At 38.8% G+C, this 19,325-nt stretch overlaps 3 protein-coding genes across 9 annotated transcripts in view; 1 reads left to right on the forward strand and 2 right to left on the reverse strand.

The window, feature by feature from the left end:
• clcn3 (chloride channel 3) overlaps positions 1-7,638 on the reverse strand; it is a 49,095-nt gene extending 41,457 nt beyond the window's left edge. For 3 of the 5 annotated variants that reach the window (XM_046063838.1, XM_046063836.1, XM_046063835.1), the window contains exon 1: positions 7,443-7,638. The gene's annotated coding sequence lies outside the window, so the exon portion shown is untranslated. The remainder of the gene's footprint in view (positions 1-7,442) is intronic. The other 2 variants (XM_046063840.1, XM_046063839.1) reach the window with 1 other exon arrangement.
• Positions 7,639-9,661: 2,023 nt separating this feature from the next.
• On the reverse strand, positions 9,662-12,892 carry nit1 (nitrilase 1). Its single transcript, XM_046063917.1, has 6 exons — positions 12,709-12,892; positions 12,189-12,422; positions 11,593-11,696; positions 11,310-11,446; positions 10,321-10,446; positions 9,662-10,236 (listed from the first exon to the last, which is right to left on the reverse strand). The coding sequence occupies exons 1-6, from the start codon at positions 12,795-12,797 to the stop codon at positions 9,970-9,972; spliced, it is 957 nt and encodes a 318-aa protein (XP_045919873.1). The 5' UTR covers positions 12,798-12,892; the 3' UTR covers positions 9,662-9,969.
• Positions 12,893-13,759: 867 nt separating this feature from the next.
• pfdn2 (prefoldin subunit 2) overlaps positions 13,760-19,325 on the forward strand; it is a 15,536-nt gene continuing 9,970 nt past the window's right edge. The window contains exon 1 of one of the 3 annotated variants that reach the window (XM_046063933.1): positions 13,760-13,869. The gene's annotated coding sequence lies outside the window, so the exon portion shown is untranslated. The remainder of the gene's footprint in view (positions 13,870-19,325) is intronic. The other 2 variants (XM_046063931.1, XM_046063934.1) reach the window with 2 other exon arrangements.

A 19,325-nucleotide genomic window follows, 5' to 3' on the forward strand; every position in this document is an offset into this window, starting at 1 on the left:
TCTCGCTCCAAAAGCGAGTCACTCCCCATTACATGGACCACCAAGTTAAAATGCCCAACTTTACAGCAGAATTTCTTAACTTACACCAACGAGTGAAAGCCAGTCCGATATTTAATCTTGTCCGGTCTCTTGCTCAATTACTCCCTCTTTTCTCTTCTTCACTTCCGCCGACATCTTCTTCAGTCTCTTCGCAGCTTCTACTACAATATCCATACTGAGAATTCTGAGCCATCTTCTTCCAAAGAACTTACATTGTACATTACATATTTTTTTGCTGCTTCTTATAGCTTGCTGAAGAGTTGTCCTGGTGTTGTAAAGCATTAACCTGTTGTTGCGGAAGGTTTCCAAAGTTACATAGTGCAGTTTTTTCAGATTTGATAAGGGAATGATGTCACTGCAAACCTGTTTCTAAACAGCCAAAAACAGATCTTTAGCCATTCTGTACTCCAATTGTCTGGCTCGCATTAAGATTTATTTTAAATTTTAAAATGGCTTGCAACAGCGCCAACCGTTTCCCTTTAGATGTGGGGTCTTTCAGTGAAAGTCACTCAACTCTAACAAATAACCTCTGACACTTTGTTATGATAGTAATACCACATCACAGCACAAGCTATCATGAACAAAAGCCTTCTGCAAACGGCAACAGTGAAACTGAGGACCGCTAATCCTCTCGGGCACAAACTCTATAATGAGGGGCAAAGAGGAACGAGAAACTTTCCCTGAGCCAGCAGTCACTCTAGTTCACCATGAGACAGGACTTCCCTTTGAGCTCTACCAAATCAGCGAGGCCTGGAAATTACATTCCACTTGTTTGCAGAGTCATTTTGTTTGGCTTAAAATTGAGCTTTTGGGGTTCTGAGATTTAAAGAAAACACACAAACAGCAGAGTCGCTGATCCGTGCAGCATTGCAAATTAGTGTGAGACCATAAAATGCATGTTGAAGATGGGCATTTATCTTTTCAGACAGCTTTGATATCAAATGAACTGAACCTCTTAATGATGGTCTGTCAACGTCTGGCATCCTCTTGCTTGGTCACTCTCTTTTTCTCTTCTTAGCTTCCTCCGTCAACATCCTCTTCTGTCTGTTCGCCTCTTCCATTAGCTAATGTCATGTTCATAGAGGCTACTGAGCCTGGTTAAGTTGCCTGCTCGCCCGGCAACGGCACCGCTCTTCGCCAGCAGCAGCATAATGTTGCTTTATACTTGGGTGGCAAGCTAGTCAACAAAGCTAGACAGCAACTGACGCAGTAGTACTTACAGTAATTTTACCTATGTTCACATGTGTTATCTAGTAAGTTTGCTAACATCAACTCAGATTTAAAGAAGATTTAAAGCTATTGGTTAAATTTTTGTCAGTGAGACCTCTGGCTGACTTTGCTCAAGCCAAGACACAGCAAGCCAGCTACTAAGTTTATACTAGTCCAACAGAAAGAAGGCCAGCTCTGCACCTGTCCTGCATCTTTTAAGCTCATTTAGCCAACGAGTAAAAGTCCAGTCTGATATTTACTCTTGTCTGGTCTCTTGCCCGATGGTCACTCTCTCTTTTTCTCTTCCTTGCTTCTTCCGACATCTTCTTCAGTCTCCTCGCAGTCTCTGCCATGAAATCCATACTGAGAATACAGAACTAGCTTCTTCCAAAGAACTTACATTTTACCTTAGATAATTCTTGCTTCTTCTTATAGCTTGCCTGCTGTCGATTAGTTGTCAAATATTAATTTAATCGGAAACTATTTTTAAGGGGAAAAAAGTCCAAATTCTCTGTTTCAAGCTTCTCAAATGTTAATATTTTTTGGTTTCTTTGACAGTGAACGGAATATATTTGGGCTGTGGACAAAACAAGACATTTCAGAACGTCATCTTTTGCTTTGGAACATATTGATTGACATTTTTCAGCATTTTCTGACTCTTTTAGGAACAGAAAACTAATTGATTAATCGAGAAAATGATTGAAAGATTGTTAGTTGCAGCCTACTTGGTGCCGTAAAGCGTTTAGCCCTTGTTGTGATAAATGTCCAGTCAGGGATTACAATGTCACATAGAGTGGCAATGGCAGATACTCCATTCACCCTATAAGTGTACCATCAAAATAAATTTAAAGCTGTTATTTTAACATGAAAATACTACATAATGTTGCTTTAATTAGACTTGTCATCTTTCCTCCTTTTTTTTCTCAGTTGGTGACATTTGATAGCTATAATCATGACAGTCTTCCCCAGTTTCCCCTCGTTCTTTACAAGAGCAATCAAAGCAGTAATTATACCAGGGAGACTAGAGTGTGATGATTATTGAGGAGCTACTACCCTACGTGTCAGATTTAATTTAGCCGTTTGGGGATAAGCAAAGGAGAAAGATATGGAACTAAATTCCTAATGCACAAATAAAACATGTTTTACAAATTCTCCACAACTCACCAACAATCACAATGTGGTTTGCAAATACAAAACACTGTTAACAAACTAATGCATATGTGTGTGTGTGGGTGTGAGTCTCGATAACAGCAGCGAGGGAACAAAATGTTGCAGGGTCTGTTGGTGTTACACAACAAGTTGAGAAGCGAAGGGCCTTATCTTCCTCCGGCTGGTCATTATGGAGGTGCTGCCCAGGCGACCGTTGCTGAGATGTGACTCAGCACTTTGCCCTCCCTCTAACGGACAGGCTCCCACCTCCTCAGCAGACGGGGCCAAACAGGTTGACGCACATCGTCCAAACAGGCAGCGTACAGCTGGTATAATAAGGATCGCTTTGTAGCAAAACATCCACTGTGCAGCAGCTCCGGCACAACAGAGAGCGTTCACCCCTCATAATTAACGGCGAAAAAGGGCCAATCAGAAGACTGCTGACGGTGTGCGGTCATGTAGTGATGTCAGGTTGACAAAGTTATATACGCACTCATAGCTGCGGGAGGAAAACATGCAAATACTGTGAATGAAACAAAGAACTGTCTCTTCACACTTAATGTCAGACACTATAGGATGTAATTTCCGCTGTCAGTGGATAGATTATCACTTCATCTATTTGTCTTTTCATTAAATCATTTAGTCTATTAAATAACAAAAATGCCCATCACAAACTACCAGAGCGACTTTTTAGAATTACTTATTTTGTCTAAAAGGCGAACAATCCAATGATATTTGATCTGTAATATGTGAAAAAAAAAGCTAGTCAATGCAATTAATACTGCATCAAAAACCGTATAAAGATTGAAATGTGTTTAATGATATTTTTCTGTCAAGCCTTGAACATAAAAGTACTATTGTACTTAATGTTTGCTTCTACACTGTGTTTGGGGGAAGATTGTGCACGTGCAGTTTACAGATTAATTAAGTGTAGGGCTGGGCGATAAAGCCAAAAACGTTATTACGATAAAATATGTCCTATCATTTGATAAATGTCAAATCATGATTTCTTTCAAGTTTAAAGGCTGATTTTTGCTCCAGAGTGAAAGTTGAAGAAACCAGATGGTTAATTGTGGTTGTAAACTTTTCTTTATGATCAGAACAAACACTTGATGCCAAACAGTGGATCCCTTAACAAACCTGAACATTCAAAACAATTCTGATAAAATCTTTGTTCAACAAATATTCATGAGTAAAATTGAGTAAATGATAAAATCTTTTTTCAGTCCCTTTTCCTCAACAAAATAAATATCTTAATAGAAAAATTAATTGCTAATTTGTTTGTGATTCAAATGAATTAAATAAATCAATAAACACTTACTGAACATTCATTGAACATTTGTTATATTGTGGTTGAGGAAAACTATATCTCTAAAATTATCATTATTGTTTTATTGCCCAGCAGTAATTAAGTGTTGGTAGAGCACAAGTAGCAATAAGACATAATAAAAGGTGTACTGCCAGACTAGGCAGCTCCCCAATACAAAAGCAGAAAACTAGTGGGCAACATATTTAATCAATCATACTTTAATCTTTATCAAATAAAAATAGAGAGCATATCCCAGTTATAATTTACAAAGATTACAAGATTTACAAGATTAGCTTGCTTGTCTCTGATCCTTATTGTTAAAAAACTTCAGACAAAACTTGGCAAATTGGCAAAATAATAATTATTTAATAGACTGCATGTCTTTATGATTCATCAATTTATCCCAAAAACTTAAAAGATGAATTGCCAGTGAACTGACTGTAGCTTCAGATGTCTGCATGTGTACTGTTTGTTTGCATAAATCGTAAAAGTCTGAGAAGGATGGAGATCCACAGCATGTAAATTACAATATCAATCAATAACATGCTGCTGAAGACAGAGGAAGTTCTCACTTGTACAAAATGAACGCTGACAGATGAATAATTCAGTGTGTGTGAGTGTGTGTGTGTGTGTGTGTGTGTGTCTGTGCGCGCATGCTATCATGAGGCTTTGTTAGCTATCAATTTCATCCAGCCTAGGCCTCTCTGAGAATATTATTTTCCTTGGTAGACAGCAGCGGGTGCATCCTAGAATAAAAGAAGGAGTCCAATTCAAATTTACGAGACCAACAAAGAATCACAACAAGTTTGTTAAGGATATGCTGCTAATCGTTTAACTTTAAAACAGAAATCTCATTATGGAGACGTAACATCTAGGCTGATGTTTTTGTCTGAGAGAAATTAGGAAGAGAATGACAAGACGGTGATTTAGCAAGATTGAAAAACATTTATTAACTTAGCTGGCCTGTGTAATCTGACCTTCTGCTTCCACAATAGCCTACATCACGAGATCTATAAGTGATCTTACAGACTGGGTCTTAAGCTGATGATACACGGGGCAACTTTTTGAGCAATGTTGCTGGGCAGTCTTGCTGGTGGCAAGTCTGACTATGTTTTGGGGGAAGGGGATTACGGTAGTAATCTTTACTCATTACCACTGATGGCAACGTTGCCCTGCACGATTGCTCTAAAAGTTGCTCTGTGTATCATCAGCTTTATGTGACATGAAGGGAGGGAGGTAAACACTTTAATGACACGTCACGACTGTCTGAGCGCAAATGAAACTCTTAAGGTTGTGCTTAACAGAATTAAGGCAGACATAACACAATCAGGAGCGTTGATTAAACCAACAGCGATAGCAAATCAAATAAGGAGCGCTGCAGTGCGTCTGGTCTGACTTGTCTGTAACAGACGGGTGGAGTCAGCCCGTTAATCATAAATCATACCCAAGTAATGAATATCTGAACAGCGAGATGGATTTTTTTACATTAACTTTAGTGCAAAGTCGACGTGGTTCGTTTAAGGGGCTTTGTGAAACGGAATAAAATGAATGTCTACCTCACGATCAGTCACAACTGCACCAAGGCGTCTGTATTTTCATTTATGTTTTTTTCCCACATATACGAAGTTCGTCGGTAATAAATCATCTTTATTATATTTTATTAAATCTGAGAGTCACGTAGAGGCAAATGAGCAGTAGTTTCCAGTCAAAAGGAAAAAGAACACCATACTTAAAGGAATAGTTGAGGTTTTTTGACGTGGGGCTGTTTGAGGTTCTGATCCAAATGTGGCGGTCAGCAACTTACTGCTGTGGACAGGGTCAGCAGCAAAACTTATTTTAGCCCCCCCCCCAAAAAATAAAATCAATATCACTTCAAGTGTACGCTTTATTTATTATATTTTCAGAGCTTTATTTTGCCATCCGACAGCCATAACCTTTGGAACTAAATTTCCTCAGCAGCAGAACAACAACAGACAGAAATTCCCACTGAATAACACTGAGCTCAACAACACAGCATCCCAGCAGAGTCCCTTGCCCTCAGCATGTTTGACATGCCAGTGGAATTATTAGCCAACAGACAAAGAATTAAAATATATTTTGATCATAAAAGTCATTAAACAAGCGAAAGGACAAACATTTGCTGGTTAAGAAGCTATAAAATGTGAGTGTTCGCTTCCTTTCACTTACATCATTGTGAGTTCAAACTTTTGGACAGACAAACCAAGCAATTTGAGGACGTAACCTTGGCTCTGGGAACATGCAATGGACATTTTCACTTTTTTTAGGTAAAAAATTATATTGTATAGACCGAAAAACTACTCAATGAATCAAAAATATAATCAGCTTAATAATCAATAATAAAAAATTGTCATTATCTGCAGCACCACTGTCTACACTAATCGTCATATATGTTATATGAAAATATGTCAACAGACTATGTGATGATGGTGAGTCAACTGTCATTTTCACAAGTTATTATCAGATCTCAGCCAAAGTAACTGAACTATATGTAGGCTAATATTATTTGATACAACAAAACTTTAATATCAGAAAAGTATTAAGACTTTAAAAAACAACTGTTTTCATTGTTGTTTGCAAATTAGCTTGGGCTGTTCATGCTATACACTATTAAGATTTAATATAATTGATCATTTGGTCTATAAGATGGTTGAAAATGGTGGAAAACCAGCCATTACAATTTATCTAAGAATTATATATTAGCCCAAGCTGACATATTTACTTTGCTTAATGTATCCAAAAAAAGGTCCAGAACCTGCAGTTTACTATCGCAGAAGACAACGAAAACCAGCAAATATTCACTTTTAAGGACATGAAACCCCTGACTTAAACAATTAATCAGTGTTTAAAAACGTAGCAGAATCATTTTTGTTGGTTGACTAAATGAATAATGGACTAATCCTATCAGCTCTAAAGTAAATGTCACTGCTTCATTTTGTGTCACTTACAGCTGGTATTCACAAGTTTTATTTAAAATAAATCAACATAGGGAAACTTAGTATGTGTTATTCAAGAAATACCTGAATATTAAAAAGAATACCACAGTACATATAAATGTATTATCCAGCCCAAAAGTTTTACACTTTCAAGTTACTTTGAGAGCAAGTTACACCTTATATATTTAGTAACACGTTGTCCTGGGTAAATGAGGGACAGGCTTGTTTTTAGGAGGATGGATGTGCAGGAAAGCATGCAGCCTTCACAAGCTCAAGAGTGATTTCAGTTTCGGTGCAAATGATGCAAAACCACCATGACACAGCCAGCATGGAGAGCACCACCTCACTGGCACGTTAGCCAGGCCGTTACCTCTGCACTACCCAGCGAAAATGTGCAGAAATAGCAAATTAAAGAGGGGGACTGTTTGCATGGATGGTGCAGCAGCTTTCGGATCCCCTTGTGTCTGCAGCCGAGGCCCCGGGTCCACCAAAGCGTCAAATAAACCACATTCATATATTCAGACGGGCACACAAGCTAGCAAGGATTCAGCAAGCTGGCACCTGTTCGGCAGCAGCAAGGATGTGAAATCAACCTGTGAGCTCATAAAATTTGACAGCGATGGGAAGATGGATGGATGGCCTCGGATATTTCAACACACACACACACACACACACACACACACACATATATATATATATATATCTGGTCTCTTAACACACACACACACACACACAGTAAGCTAACCGTTATAAGCGCCCAAATAAACCGCGGAGCAATGTACCTTCCTGATTCCTCAATTCCTGCTCGGACACGACGATTCATCCTCCTCCTGAGTTGAAACGAGGGTTTTTGGTTGTCCTAAAGGAGTGGATTTGACATTCTCCTCATCATCATGGTGGTGTTTTCTTTTTTTCCAGTCCCATTCCTGTGTCAGTGACGTTCACTTCCTGTTTCACATCCAGCAGCGGCGGCAGCAGCGGCAGCAGCAGGCTCACCGCCCACAGTGGGCAATAACGAATCCATGTACTAATACCACACTGTAAAGATACTCTGTTACTGCATTGAAAATGTTACAAAAGTAAAAGTATGTTGCCTAAGTTTAATCAGAAAAATGTAGTATTAAAAGTCAAAGTAGGCTACTCTATGCAAATGTCCTCTGTGACTGTAATGCTATTATATATTATATCATTAGATTATTATTCTTACGCATTAATGTAAAAACAGGATTTCAATGTTGTAGTTGGTTGAGGTTGAACTATTTTGTATCAGACTGCAGTTAATGACTTTTCTCATTATGCATTAATCTGCTGATAATGTTCTTCATGCATCAATTGTAAATAGTTTGAACATAATGAAATGTTGTCACAATTGTCCAGAGCCCAACTTCACAATGCTTGTTTTTTTGTCAGTCCAAACCACAAAATTATCAAAAAAAATACATTAAAATAATCAAAAGGAAAAGCAGCAAATCTTCACATTTATGAGGCCGGAACCATGAAATGTTTTTACATGAAAAATTACTTTTTATCAAATTATTTGCCAATTAAATTTCTATCAATCAATGAATCTGCTAGCTGTACTTATATAAACTGTTGGGTAGTTTAATTTATAACAAACCATCATGTTTTGTACACTCTTTATATGTTTTGTGTGTAAAAATCTTACTTTGTAAAATAACTGAAGCTGTCAGATAAAAGATTTGCATAAAAAGAAAAATACTCAAGCCCTCTAATTTGTACATAAGTACAGAACTTGCGTAAATGTACTGTCCTCCTCTGGCCACGGCAATCAAATTAACTGGGGTAAAAGGGTAAAACATGATAGAGTAACTAAAATAATGACAAACCAGCATTACTGCATGGTCCTGTGTAGTGTGGAAACAGGTGGTTGGTTAGTTGATAATGGATCAATCATTAAGGTAATTTATCATTTATGGTAAAGTTAATATTTTGGGTTGTTGGTTACCAGTGGTGAAAAGTAACTAAGTACATTTTAGTACAATTTTGAGGTACTTGTACTACATTTAAAAGAGAAAAAAATATATTTTCTACTCCACTATATTTATTTCATGAATTTAATTACTAGTAACTGCATATTCTGATAATTAATACAACATTTAATCAACTAATGAATAATGATATATTATCATAGGTTAAGCTACCCATGAGTATTTAAAGTAAATAAAATTACCTCCACTTTTACCAGCTGCAACATTAAAGTGATAGGTACACGCAACAAACCATCAATAATTATCACCCAGTAATATAATATACATTGTTCTAAAATAGATAATTCTGGAGGTTCTTTTCGTTTTTTGAAGTGTATTTTGATGTAAATACATTTGTACTTTTACTTAAGTAACTTTTACTTGTATTGAGTATTTCTACACTGCAGTATTACTACTTTTACTGAAGTAAAATATTTGAGTACTTCTTACACCACTGTTGGTTGCACAAAAGGAGATATCAGATTCTGAGGAAGACCACTCCACCCGTCTGTTACAGACAAGTCAGACCAGAGATGTGGTTGAAAGTTGTAGAAAAAAGCTACGTTCATGCACCTTGAGCATAGATACATTTACTTTTGCCAAACTACTGCTTCCAGACACGTGACGCTTTATAGCCTATAAGATTAATCAGTTAATTGGAAAATTAAGTGACGGGTTAATTGATGGTGACAAAAATTGTTACTAATTGATAATTCCACATATTGGAGCATAAAACGAAACTTAGAAGATAAAAAGGCCTAAATGAAAATTAAATTTGATTTAAGGGTTTGTACACTAGTTGGCACACATATGTTACCTAATCCTACAGCATAAACAACAGTTCATTCAATAGAGAAGACTAGTTTTTGGGCCCCAGTGGAGATTAAATATTTCTTCACCCTTTCATTGATTAGCCTATCTTATGTCACAGTGGCGTGTTACCATCAAGCAAAAGAAGAACATTCAACTGTTTATTTGACTTGGAAACAAACTGAGTGGAGGAAATGTATGAGTGAATGTTTAAGCACAACAGTATTTAATTTAATCACAGATGAATTTGTACATATGCATTCAGTAGCACAGATCACTGCACATGAGAGCCAGCCCTTGTTGCATTTCATCATGTTCCCTATATTATTTTGACCAAACAGTACCATCTATTGACCAGTACGAGTAATAATCATTTACAGACTCATTGGGTCATCTCATGAGATGCAGTTCATTAAAAGTTTCATTTGAGAAGACAGAATGATTCTTTTCTCACACAGTAAACTAAAGCTTGTTTCCTGTTTAGTTTGTCGCCTGTGAACTTCTCTTGCAGTCAAGTCGTCTCCAGACTGCAATAGAAACCAGCGTCTCTGCGGTGCTGTCGGACCGGCATGTTCCTCCTGGTGCTTCTCACTTTCTCCAGGTCGATCTCCACCAGCACCATGCCTGGCTTCTCCCCTCCGCAGTCGCCAAGCACCTCACCCCACGGGTCCACCGCTAAGGCGTGGCCGTATGACGAGCGCTTCTCATGGTGCCGGCCGACCTGCGCCGCCGCCAGGACGAAACACTGCGTCTCGATTGCCCGTGCGCGGAGTAAAACCTGGGAATAAATAAAGTACGTTTATCCTTTCATCCCTAGCCTGAGTACTCAAACAGGCTGTCGTCTTATCATGACTCATCTCACCTCCCAGTGAGCAGCTCCTGTCGCTACAGTGAAGGCTGATGGATACGTCAGAATCTCGGCCCCATGCCTTTGCAGAGCGGCAGATAACTCGGGGAATCTCAGATCATAGCAGATGCCCAAGCCAACCTGTGGCAACAACATAAAGATGGTCAAGACACAGAACACAAACAGACTGTAGTTGGGAAGGCCAAATGTGCCTTTTTGTTTCTCTAAATTTATAAATCTCCTACTGTACCGTACAGACAACACGTACCAGTCCTGATTAAAAATGTGCGTTTCTTTCCAGTAAACTTACTCCAAACCTGACAGTTAAATAAATACAGTACATGTGAACTAGGGCTGGGAAATAAAACAATAATGAGAATCATTGTGATATAGTTTACCCTCAATAACAATATTACAAATGTTCAATAAGTTGTGTTGTGATGTTTGATGAATCACAAACCAATTTGCACTTAATTTTTCTATTGAGAAATGTATTTTGTTGAAGAAAATCGACTGAAAAAATATTTTACTTAATTGTACTGAATGTTCTGACTCAGATTTGTTATGTAATCCACTGTTTGGCATCAAGTGTTTGTTCTGACCATAAAGAAAAGTTTAAAACCACAATTAACAGTCTGGTCCCTGAAATATTTAGCAAGCCTGCCTTTAAACTTGAAAGAAATAATGATTTGACATTTATTGTGATAATTATTGATATCCAATGAGATACAAAAATGTATTGTGATAACATTTTTGCCATATCGCCCCAGCCCAGTCAAGAAAACCTGGACAGTTTGGGAATACTTCAACCGTTTGCATGCCTATTTCAGGGATATTTAGCATTCTGGGTTTAGGTTTCCAAGCTGAAAAATATTCCTAAACTCTTTTCTGTGTAAGTGTATAGGTGGTCCAGGACTCTCTTGGAAAAGAGATGCTTAATCTCAATGAGCCTTTCCTGGTTTAAAGGTTTAATAAATAAAAATTATTATTTCATAAGATGACACCTTGCCGATGGGAGTTTGAACCGGGGACGTGAGGGAGGGTCCAGGGATGGTGAAGGCACTTTCTTTAAGTGATACGCCTTTTTCTGGCAGTTCCACGTCAAACAAATGGGACTTCCTGTAGACAGAAATGATGTCACCTGTGAATATAATGACAGTGTGTCAGTGTGAGAGCGTATCTGAGCGCACAGAAAGAAATCATCAAGTAGAAAACATGGACTGTGGGTCTTGAAAAGTGTGTTTCTGTGTGTGTAGTAGCAGTGAAAAGAATGCAAAGAGAGATTACCTTTATCATTGATGATGATGTGACTGTTGTAGATCCGTCTGTCAGACTCCCAGTCATGTCCTCGTTCATGAAAACCTCCAAGAGACAGCCACACTTTCAGCTTCCTGGAAGAATAAAAGGTTAAAATACCTGTAGAAATCCTAATTATTGCCAATTTTTCACAACTTCCTCACATAACACATGAGACTATAGTGAGTAGATTAAACTAAGAGCAACAGTCATCCTGTAATAGTGGCTGCCTGCTTACAGATCCAGAGTTTTACCCACCAATCTTGCTTAGCTACCAAATACATACTAACAATATGTTATGAGAAACTTTGATGAATCCACTTCACTACTATGGCACACCAGGTCTGTGTCTTTTATTTGCTCGCTGGGTAATAAGTCATTAGGCCAAAGGTGTACATTCTGCCTCAAGAAAAGGTGAAGAAGCAGGAAGCAAAACACTTTTGGATCTGCGTCTTCTTTATCTCAAGAAAAAACATTTTCTTTGCTTGGGACGAGCCAAGAGTAAAATACCAAAATCACCTAAAACAAATTAAAGTGGTACCTATGTAAGTGTTTCCCGGGAACATAATTAAAACACTTTTGTTTACCTGGCCAGCTGAGCATACAGTGAGATTGTGTCTCCTGTCAGGCTCTCAGACAGCGACAGAGTCTCCTCTCGACTGGAGCCGATGTAGTCAAAGCCCTCAGGCAGGAAGACCATGCCGGCCCCTCGCTCCTTGGCTTCCTCCACCAGCTGTTTACAGGCAGAGAAGTTGGCCTCTTTGTCGGGGGTGGCTGTCACCTGGCACACTGCTGCCACTGGGCGAGGTGAAGTGGACATCCTGCATGCAGAAGAGGTTGTTATGAAGTGCACAGGAGCTGCATGCCAGGCAAAGATGCCAGGATAACTATGGTTGATCATTTACTAAACTAGTTATCCTGGTATATTTGCTGTATAATATTGTACAGCTTTGCACTCCTGGTGATTTTACTAGGATATGAGGACATTTAAATCAGCTTTACGAAATTTTAAATCATTTAAACAGGACAATACAAATGTAGGCTTTATCGTAGGTTAGGTTTCGGTACCTATGTAACGTCATTCCCTTGTCAGAATAATAAACATACCTGTTTTGCAGCTTGATCTGCTCTCTCCAGGCTGGTGGAGAGAACAGATACTTTGCAAATGTTCCCAAAATGCACCTGACCCTGAACATTGGCCCAAGAGACCCAAACAGCACTTCCCCTTCGCTGTTCACTCCATGTTTGTGGCACACTTGGTTGGTTCAGTGCACAGAAGGAAGGATCAGCTGAGCTTCGTTTTTCTTCTCTGTTGGTTATCAGACGGTGGAAACCAGCGTTGAAGCACAACACCTCCATCTGCTGGATTTAGAAAGTATTTGTCTTTGTCTGTGATCCTGTATTGTTGACTTTTGTTAGTGACGAAATATATACATTTATAGGCCTAGTAACAAAGACGAACATTATATTACATCGTGTATATCCGGTAAAAAAGACGTTTGAGAAATTTAGAATAAGTATTCTTGCACTTTCTGTCAATTAGATGAAGAATCAATTTGTGATTTGTTTTATCAATGTATATATACTGTAGAATTTTTTGGTTGTATATTTTTTAAATTTCTTTATATAAAATGGAAAACATTTCAACTTCAGGAAAAACACATTCTTATATGTTTTGAAAGAAACAACAAGGAAAAATTATGTATTTTTTTGTACAGTTGGTATTATTATTGGGAAAATTCCTCATCCACAAGAAAAAATGGACTGACCCCAAAGCACACTTTGGACACTTTCTCCAAGAACTGCATCAGTATAGCACCACGATTAGAAACATTAAGAACACGAAGGCAGTAAGACTAACTATGTGTTTGACAAATTTCTTTTGGACAGTTGATATATTAATTTGAATCCACTCTACTGTATTTATTTCTTATAAAAATTGTAAACATATGTTTTCTGTTATAAAGATTTACTTTCATGGATATAAAATGTTAAGACACTGGGTTGGTGAACAGAATATGAGAGCACCTTATTGAGGTTGATAGCGGAGTGATATGATGTTACACACTCCAGTACATTAGGTGGCGGTATGCACTTAAAAGTTGTTTGCAATCCGCCATTAAAGAAGAAGAAGATATAAAATGTTGCCAAATAGACAAAAACACTTGAAGGCAGTGAGTGATCAACCAGACGTGCTGATACGTTTGAAAAAGGTTTGGAGATACACAAAGCCGACACAGGAGAGGAGATCAGTTGGTGTTCTCTGCTGTAAGGTCCTTGTTTTTTTCCCCATTTTTTTGTTTGTTAGCAGTATAAGCAATAATAATAGAGTATTGTTAGAAAGGAGGGGGTATTAGGAGGCCAATGGCTTCAGGGAGTGGAGGGGATGAAGGTGGTGGTGGGTGGCATACGGTGGTTAAGGAAAAAGGGGGCTCTAAGAGGGAGGCATCGAGGGAAAGACCTGAAATGTCAGGAGATGAAGGAAGTAAAGTTAGGAGAACTGGAAATTCTGAAGAGTTAGTTGTGCTGTTTAAAGTCAAGGGAGCTAATCAAGGAGATGCAGGATTTAGGGCAATTAACCCATTAAAGGTTACTAATGCTTTGGAGAGTCAGATAGGCAAGGATTTTCAGGCCAAGATATTATATAATGGAATGTTAAGAGTTTGTTGCAAAAATAGGAAACAGTATGATGATGCTAGAGGTGTTGGGAAATTGGTGGTTAAGGTGGAGACTTTGGTCCCTAGAGGAAGCAATCAGGGAGTCAAGGGAGTAGTATATGGAATGTTTGCTGGCTTGTCTGAGAAGGAAATCTTGGAAAATGTTAAGGGGGCCCAAGTATGGAGCTGGGGATCCGCCTATTTTGTTAACGTTTAAAGATGGTGTACTACCACAGAGAGTGTTCCTAGGGAGTATGGTGTATCAAGTGAGGGAGTACATTAAACCACCCTTGCGCTGCTATAATTGTCAGAAGTTTGGACATGTTGCTGGATCATGTCGGGGCAAAAGAAAGTGTGCAAAGTGTGGTGGAGATCATATCATACAAAATTGTAAGGCAGAGACTCCTAAGTGCCCTAACTGTGATGGGGATCATGCAGCACGGTTTTATGGTTGTGAGCACTTTGTCCAAGCTAGGCGGGTGCAGGTTGTGAAGGATCAGAACAAAGTAACATATGCAGAGGCGGTTCAAAGAGTGACTACAGAAAGAGGAAATGGAAGCCCTGGGGAAAGGCCGGTGCTAGGATGCAAGGTCTCTGTGCCAAATCTACCATCTGCATCTTCATCTGACATGCTAATTTTTAGTAAGGAGTTATTTTTGTCTTTTGTTTCTGATGTGTCGGTGGGATCTAAGAAAGCAACTAACCGGTCAGATGTCATTAGGTTAGTGGTGGGTGCAGCCGAAAGATACCTGAGTATAAAGCAGTTGCCAGAAAAGTTGCATCAATACATGATGCAGAGTCAGTGTATAGACAGATCACAGTTGTTGAAGACTAGCAGTATGGAGGACGTTAGTGAGGTGAATGATGAGGACCCTCATTAACGTTTTAATGTGGTATATTCTTCAATGGAATGGATTTAGGAATGGAAGGTCTACAATGGAATCAGCTGCAGTTTTAGATCAAGATATTAAAAGGGCATTTAGCAATAAGGAAATAGTAGTGAGTGTATTCCTGGATATTGAGAAGGCTTATGATTCTTTGTGGAAGGAGGGATTGATGATTAAAATTTTTGACTTGGGAGTTAGGGGACAAATGTTTAATTGGATAAAGGATTTTTTAATGAAAAGAACAATGCAAGTAAAGGTTGGTAGTATTAGTTCAAAGGGAAGTGTAATTAGTCCAGTGTTATTTAATATAATAATGATATCTTTGGTAAAGTAGAAAGAGGATTCGGGTTATCTTTATTTGCAGATGAAGGGGCCATTTGGAAAAGAGGGCGTAATGTAGAGTTTGTTTTAAAACAGATTCAAAGAGTGTTAGTATCTGTAGAGGAATGGGGGAATACATGGGGCTTTAAAATCTCTGCTTCTAAGACTAAATATATAGTGTCTGGCTGGGTGTGAGTGGGGGGCTAATAGGGAGACGATGCTGCTAATTTTTCAGGCCATGATTAGATCTGCTCTAGATTATGGGAGCTTTGTGTATGGATCTGCTTCCAAAACTGTTCTGGATAGGTTAGATGTGGTGCAGGCAAGGGCTTTGAGGCTTTGCTGTGGGGCCTTTAGAACCTCCCCAGTCCCTGCCCTACTCATTGAAATGGGAGAAATGCCCTTATGGTTAAGACGCATTAAGTTAGGGTTACAATACTGGGTAAAACTTAGTGGGTGTAATCATACCTTCCCAGCAAGGTGTCTGTTGCAAGAGGTTGCTGGAGCTAATAGATACAAAACATTTTTTGACATAGTAAATCAGTGGGCAGGTAAGATGAGCATGGATCAGGGAGGTACTGTAGAGCATATAAGTTGGTTACCAATACCATATTGGGTGCTGCCTGAAATAAATATTGAGCTTGGTTTTCTTCAGGGAAAAGATAAGTGAGGAATATCTTAATTCAATTAGTGGGAGCACAATGATTGTTTATACAGATGGATCTAGAGATCCAGTTAGTGGGAGAGCTGGATTTGGGGTGTATGTGGAGAAGTTAGGGTTGGAAATTGGTCGACGTATTTCTAATGGAAGCTCTGTCCTCACTGCTGAATTAATGGCAATTTTATGGGCTCTATGGTGGATTGAGGAAGTCAAACCTAGAGAAGTCATTATCTGCTCTGATTCTACAGGTGCTCTAGAAAATTTGAAAGTAGGAAAATCTAAAGCCCGACCTGACATTGTAAATGACATCTTGAATGTGGTTTTTAGAACTAGGTTTATTTGCATCATCAGTTTCTGCTGGGTTCCCGGGCACGTTGGGGTGAGGGGGAATGAACGGATGGATAATATTGCAAAAGAGAGTTTAGGAAGAGAAGTAGATGTCCATGTATTATTAGGGAGAGTGGAATTGAGAGAAAAAATTAAAGAGGGCTTAATAAAAGAATGGCAGAGAGGGTGGGAAAAGGAAATTGGAGGCAGACACTACTTTTCTAAACGACCCAAAGTTAGGAAGAGATGTTTTTGTAACCTTTTGTCCCGCAGATTGAGGTTGGGGCACTGTGGATTAAATTATTCTTTGTGCATTGTAGGGAAGCATGTTTCTGGCTTGTGTGAATGTGGGAGTCTTGAGACAATAGTGCATGTTTTCCTGGAATGCAGAAAGTATAGGGCAGAAAGAAATGTACTCTTTAATAAACTGTCAGAACTTGGAGTTAAGGCTTTTTCTGTTTTATCTTTGTTTGGGCTCAGTGACGAGCATAAACTGATCTCCAAGGCAGTCCTTCAATTCTTGCATGACACAGGGCTGTATGTAAGAATTTAGTTCAAACTTTGACCTGTGGAGGGCAGTAATATGCTCATAAGTGTCTACACTGCCGGAATCTTACAAGAAGAAGAAGAAGAGACTGGCAGTATTCCCCTGATGCATTGCAGGGAAGGAAGTTTGTTAAAATTTGCTAATTTGCTCCTATTTGTTTGAAATACAAAAGTTACTCTGTGATTTATGGTGTTTTAAACATGTCTGCTTAGACTATAATGTTTTTTGTTGGTAATTGTCATTCTTGTGTTAGTTTACTATTGAAACCATGAGTGAAGGGACTGTTTCATTTTATAATATAATTATTAAGAACGGCCACATTGGGTATTACAGAAACTGTATGCCAACTGCATGCAATTCACATGATGAGTCATGTTAGCAAATTGTCATAATGTTTACACCCCACATGACGGGGCCCCTTTCCCAGTAATTTGGCCCATTTCATAGCCATTTCCTGGGTCTCGCAACCCCCATGCATTCTTGCTATCTCGTATAAGACAAAAGGGCTTTTAAACTGAAAAACAAAACAATTGCTCAAAGATTCCAAGTGGTGGACATCAAACTGCGGGTGTTTTCTGATCTGAGGAATTTACAATTTGGAATGGCTTTTAGAGAGACTGATGGTTTTGATTTTAGACTACAGCATTCTTTTAGTCTAATTGTGTCAGGCCCATCAAACAGTGTTGAAACATATTTTGTGAAAATGTTAATTGAAAATGCAGAAAAGCTAATTTCAAAACAGATTGAAAATGTTATTTGTATATTTATTCGTGCTGGCAACCCTTGTATGGCCAGTTATTGAAAATTAGAAGTGTGAATTTTGTTGAAGGTTTGCCTCTGTCTTTATGTGATGACACATTACTGCCTGTGGATAAAAACAATGTAGCATATCTACGTATGATTTTTAATACAAATGAAGAATATTAATATTTCAGAAATATTAATTCATAAATCCTAATTTTTCAGGCACCACCTAAAGATTTGCTGTCCACCCAAGGCTTTAGGAACCTTAAGTATAGCTTAGTAATTATACAATTATTTCCTAGTGATCAGTTAGTAGCAATTATTTAATTATCTTGAATCGATCTAATCAATCAGTCAATCTCATATCGAAGGAGTAAATCCTCCGTGACAGTGACCTGGCGTTAAACAATACACACACACAGTTCCTGTGATTACGGTGAAATTTATTAACTAACTAAAGGTGGATATAAATGCGGTTAAATATACATCAAAGAAATAATCAATGGCTAAACAAACATACAAAGAATTTGATTCATAAGGAGCAAGATAACTAATAAGCGCAGGTTATATGATACTAACTCGGTTAAATTTGGCTAGGAGTTTTAGGCTGGAATGATTAAGGATTAAAGCTAACAGACTATCGGACATCAACTCAACCACAGAAGGCCTTGATGTCTATGAAGATTCTCAGTCATCCAGGTCATAGTTATCCAACGAAGGTTAAAATCAAGGGCAACTGGACTTGGTTGAAGATACTGGAAGACGTTTCGTCCCTCATCCAAAGGACTTCTTCAGTTCTGACTGACTGGCAGGGAAACTCAGCTATTTAACCTCAGTGGGGTCATTGGCCCGGGTCATCGATACCGCTGGTTCGTTAGTGTTCCTTGTTGCTGTGACGACAGTCGTTACAGTCGTTAAGACTACCTGTGGCCAAGACTGAACGACCATCGTTGGTATCTTCACCTGAGGTCAATAGGTTACGTTTGTTGAGTTTCCTGGGAAGTGATGAAAGGACAGCATTGTAAGTGGGGGATAAGTGGTGGCGTAGACCCCCTCCCCTGTTCAATGACGGCTTCTCGACCCTGGTGTAGATGGCTTCCTTGACATCTCTTTCAAACCATCCATCTTCTCTGTCTAAAATGTGCATCTGGTGCTCCTCAAACGAGTGTCCTCTGTCCTTCAGATGTAAGTAGACTGCAGAGTCTTGACCTGAGGAGTTGGCCCTTCTGTGTTGAGCCATGCGTTTGTGTAGTGGTTGTTTAGTCTCCCCAATATACAGGTCTGTGCATTCCTCACTGCATTGGACCGCATACACTAGATTGCTTTTCTTGTGTTTGGGTGTGCGGTCTTTGGGGTGTACCAGCATCTGTCTTAGTGTGTTCTTGGGTTTAAAAAACACAGGGATGTTATGTTTGTTGAAAATCCTCCTGAGTTTCTCTGATACTCCAGACACATATGGAATCACAATGTTGTTGCGTTTGAGACCTTCTTTTCCTCCTCCCCTGTAGTTTTGTTCTTCTTGGATCTTGTGGCTGTTTTCACAAAGGTCCATTTAGGGTATCCACAGGCTGTAAGTGCCC

Source organism: Micropterus dolomieu, linkage group LG12, assembly GCF_021292245.1.
Source record: "Micropterus dolomieu isolate WLL.071019.BEF.003 ecotype Adirondacks linkage group LG12, ASM2129224v1, whole genome shotgun sequence".
Lineage (NCBI taxonomy): Eukaryota > Metazoa > Chordata > Actinopteri > Centrarchiformes > Centrarchidae > Micropterus > Micropterus dolomieu.

Bases quoted from the DNA above. Each gene is read 5' to 3' on its own strand.
- nit1 (XM_046063917.1), bottom strand. From the start codon at position 12,797: ATGTTCAGGGTCAGGTGCATTTTGGGAACATTTGCAAAGTATCTGTTC. The intron at 12,423-12,708 runs GTATGTTTATTA...TTCTGCATGCAG, and splicing joins CAGATCAAGCTGCAAAACAG to GATGTCCACTTCACCTCGCC. The intron at 11,697-12,188 runs GTAAACAAAAGT...TTATTCTTCCAG, and splicing joins CTGTATGCTCAGCTGGCCAG to GAAGCTGAAAGTGTGGCTGT.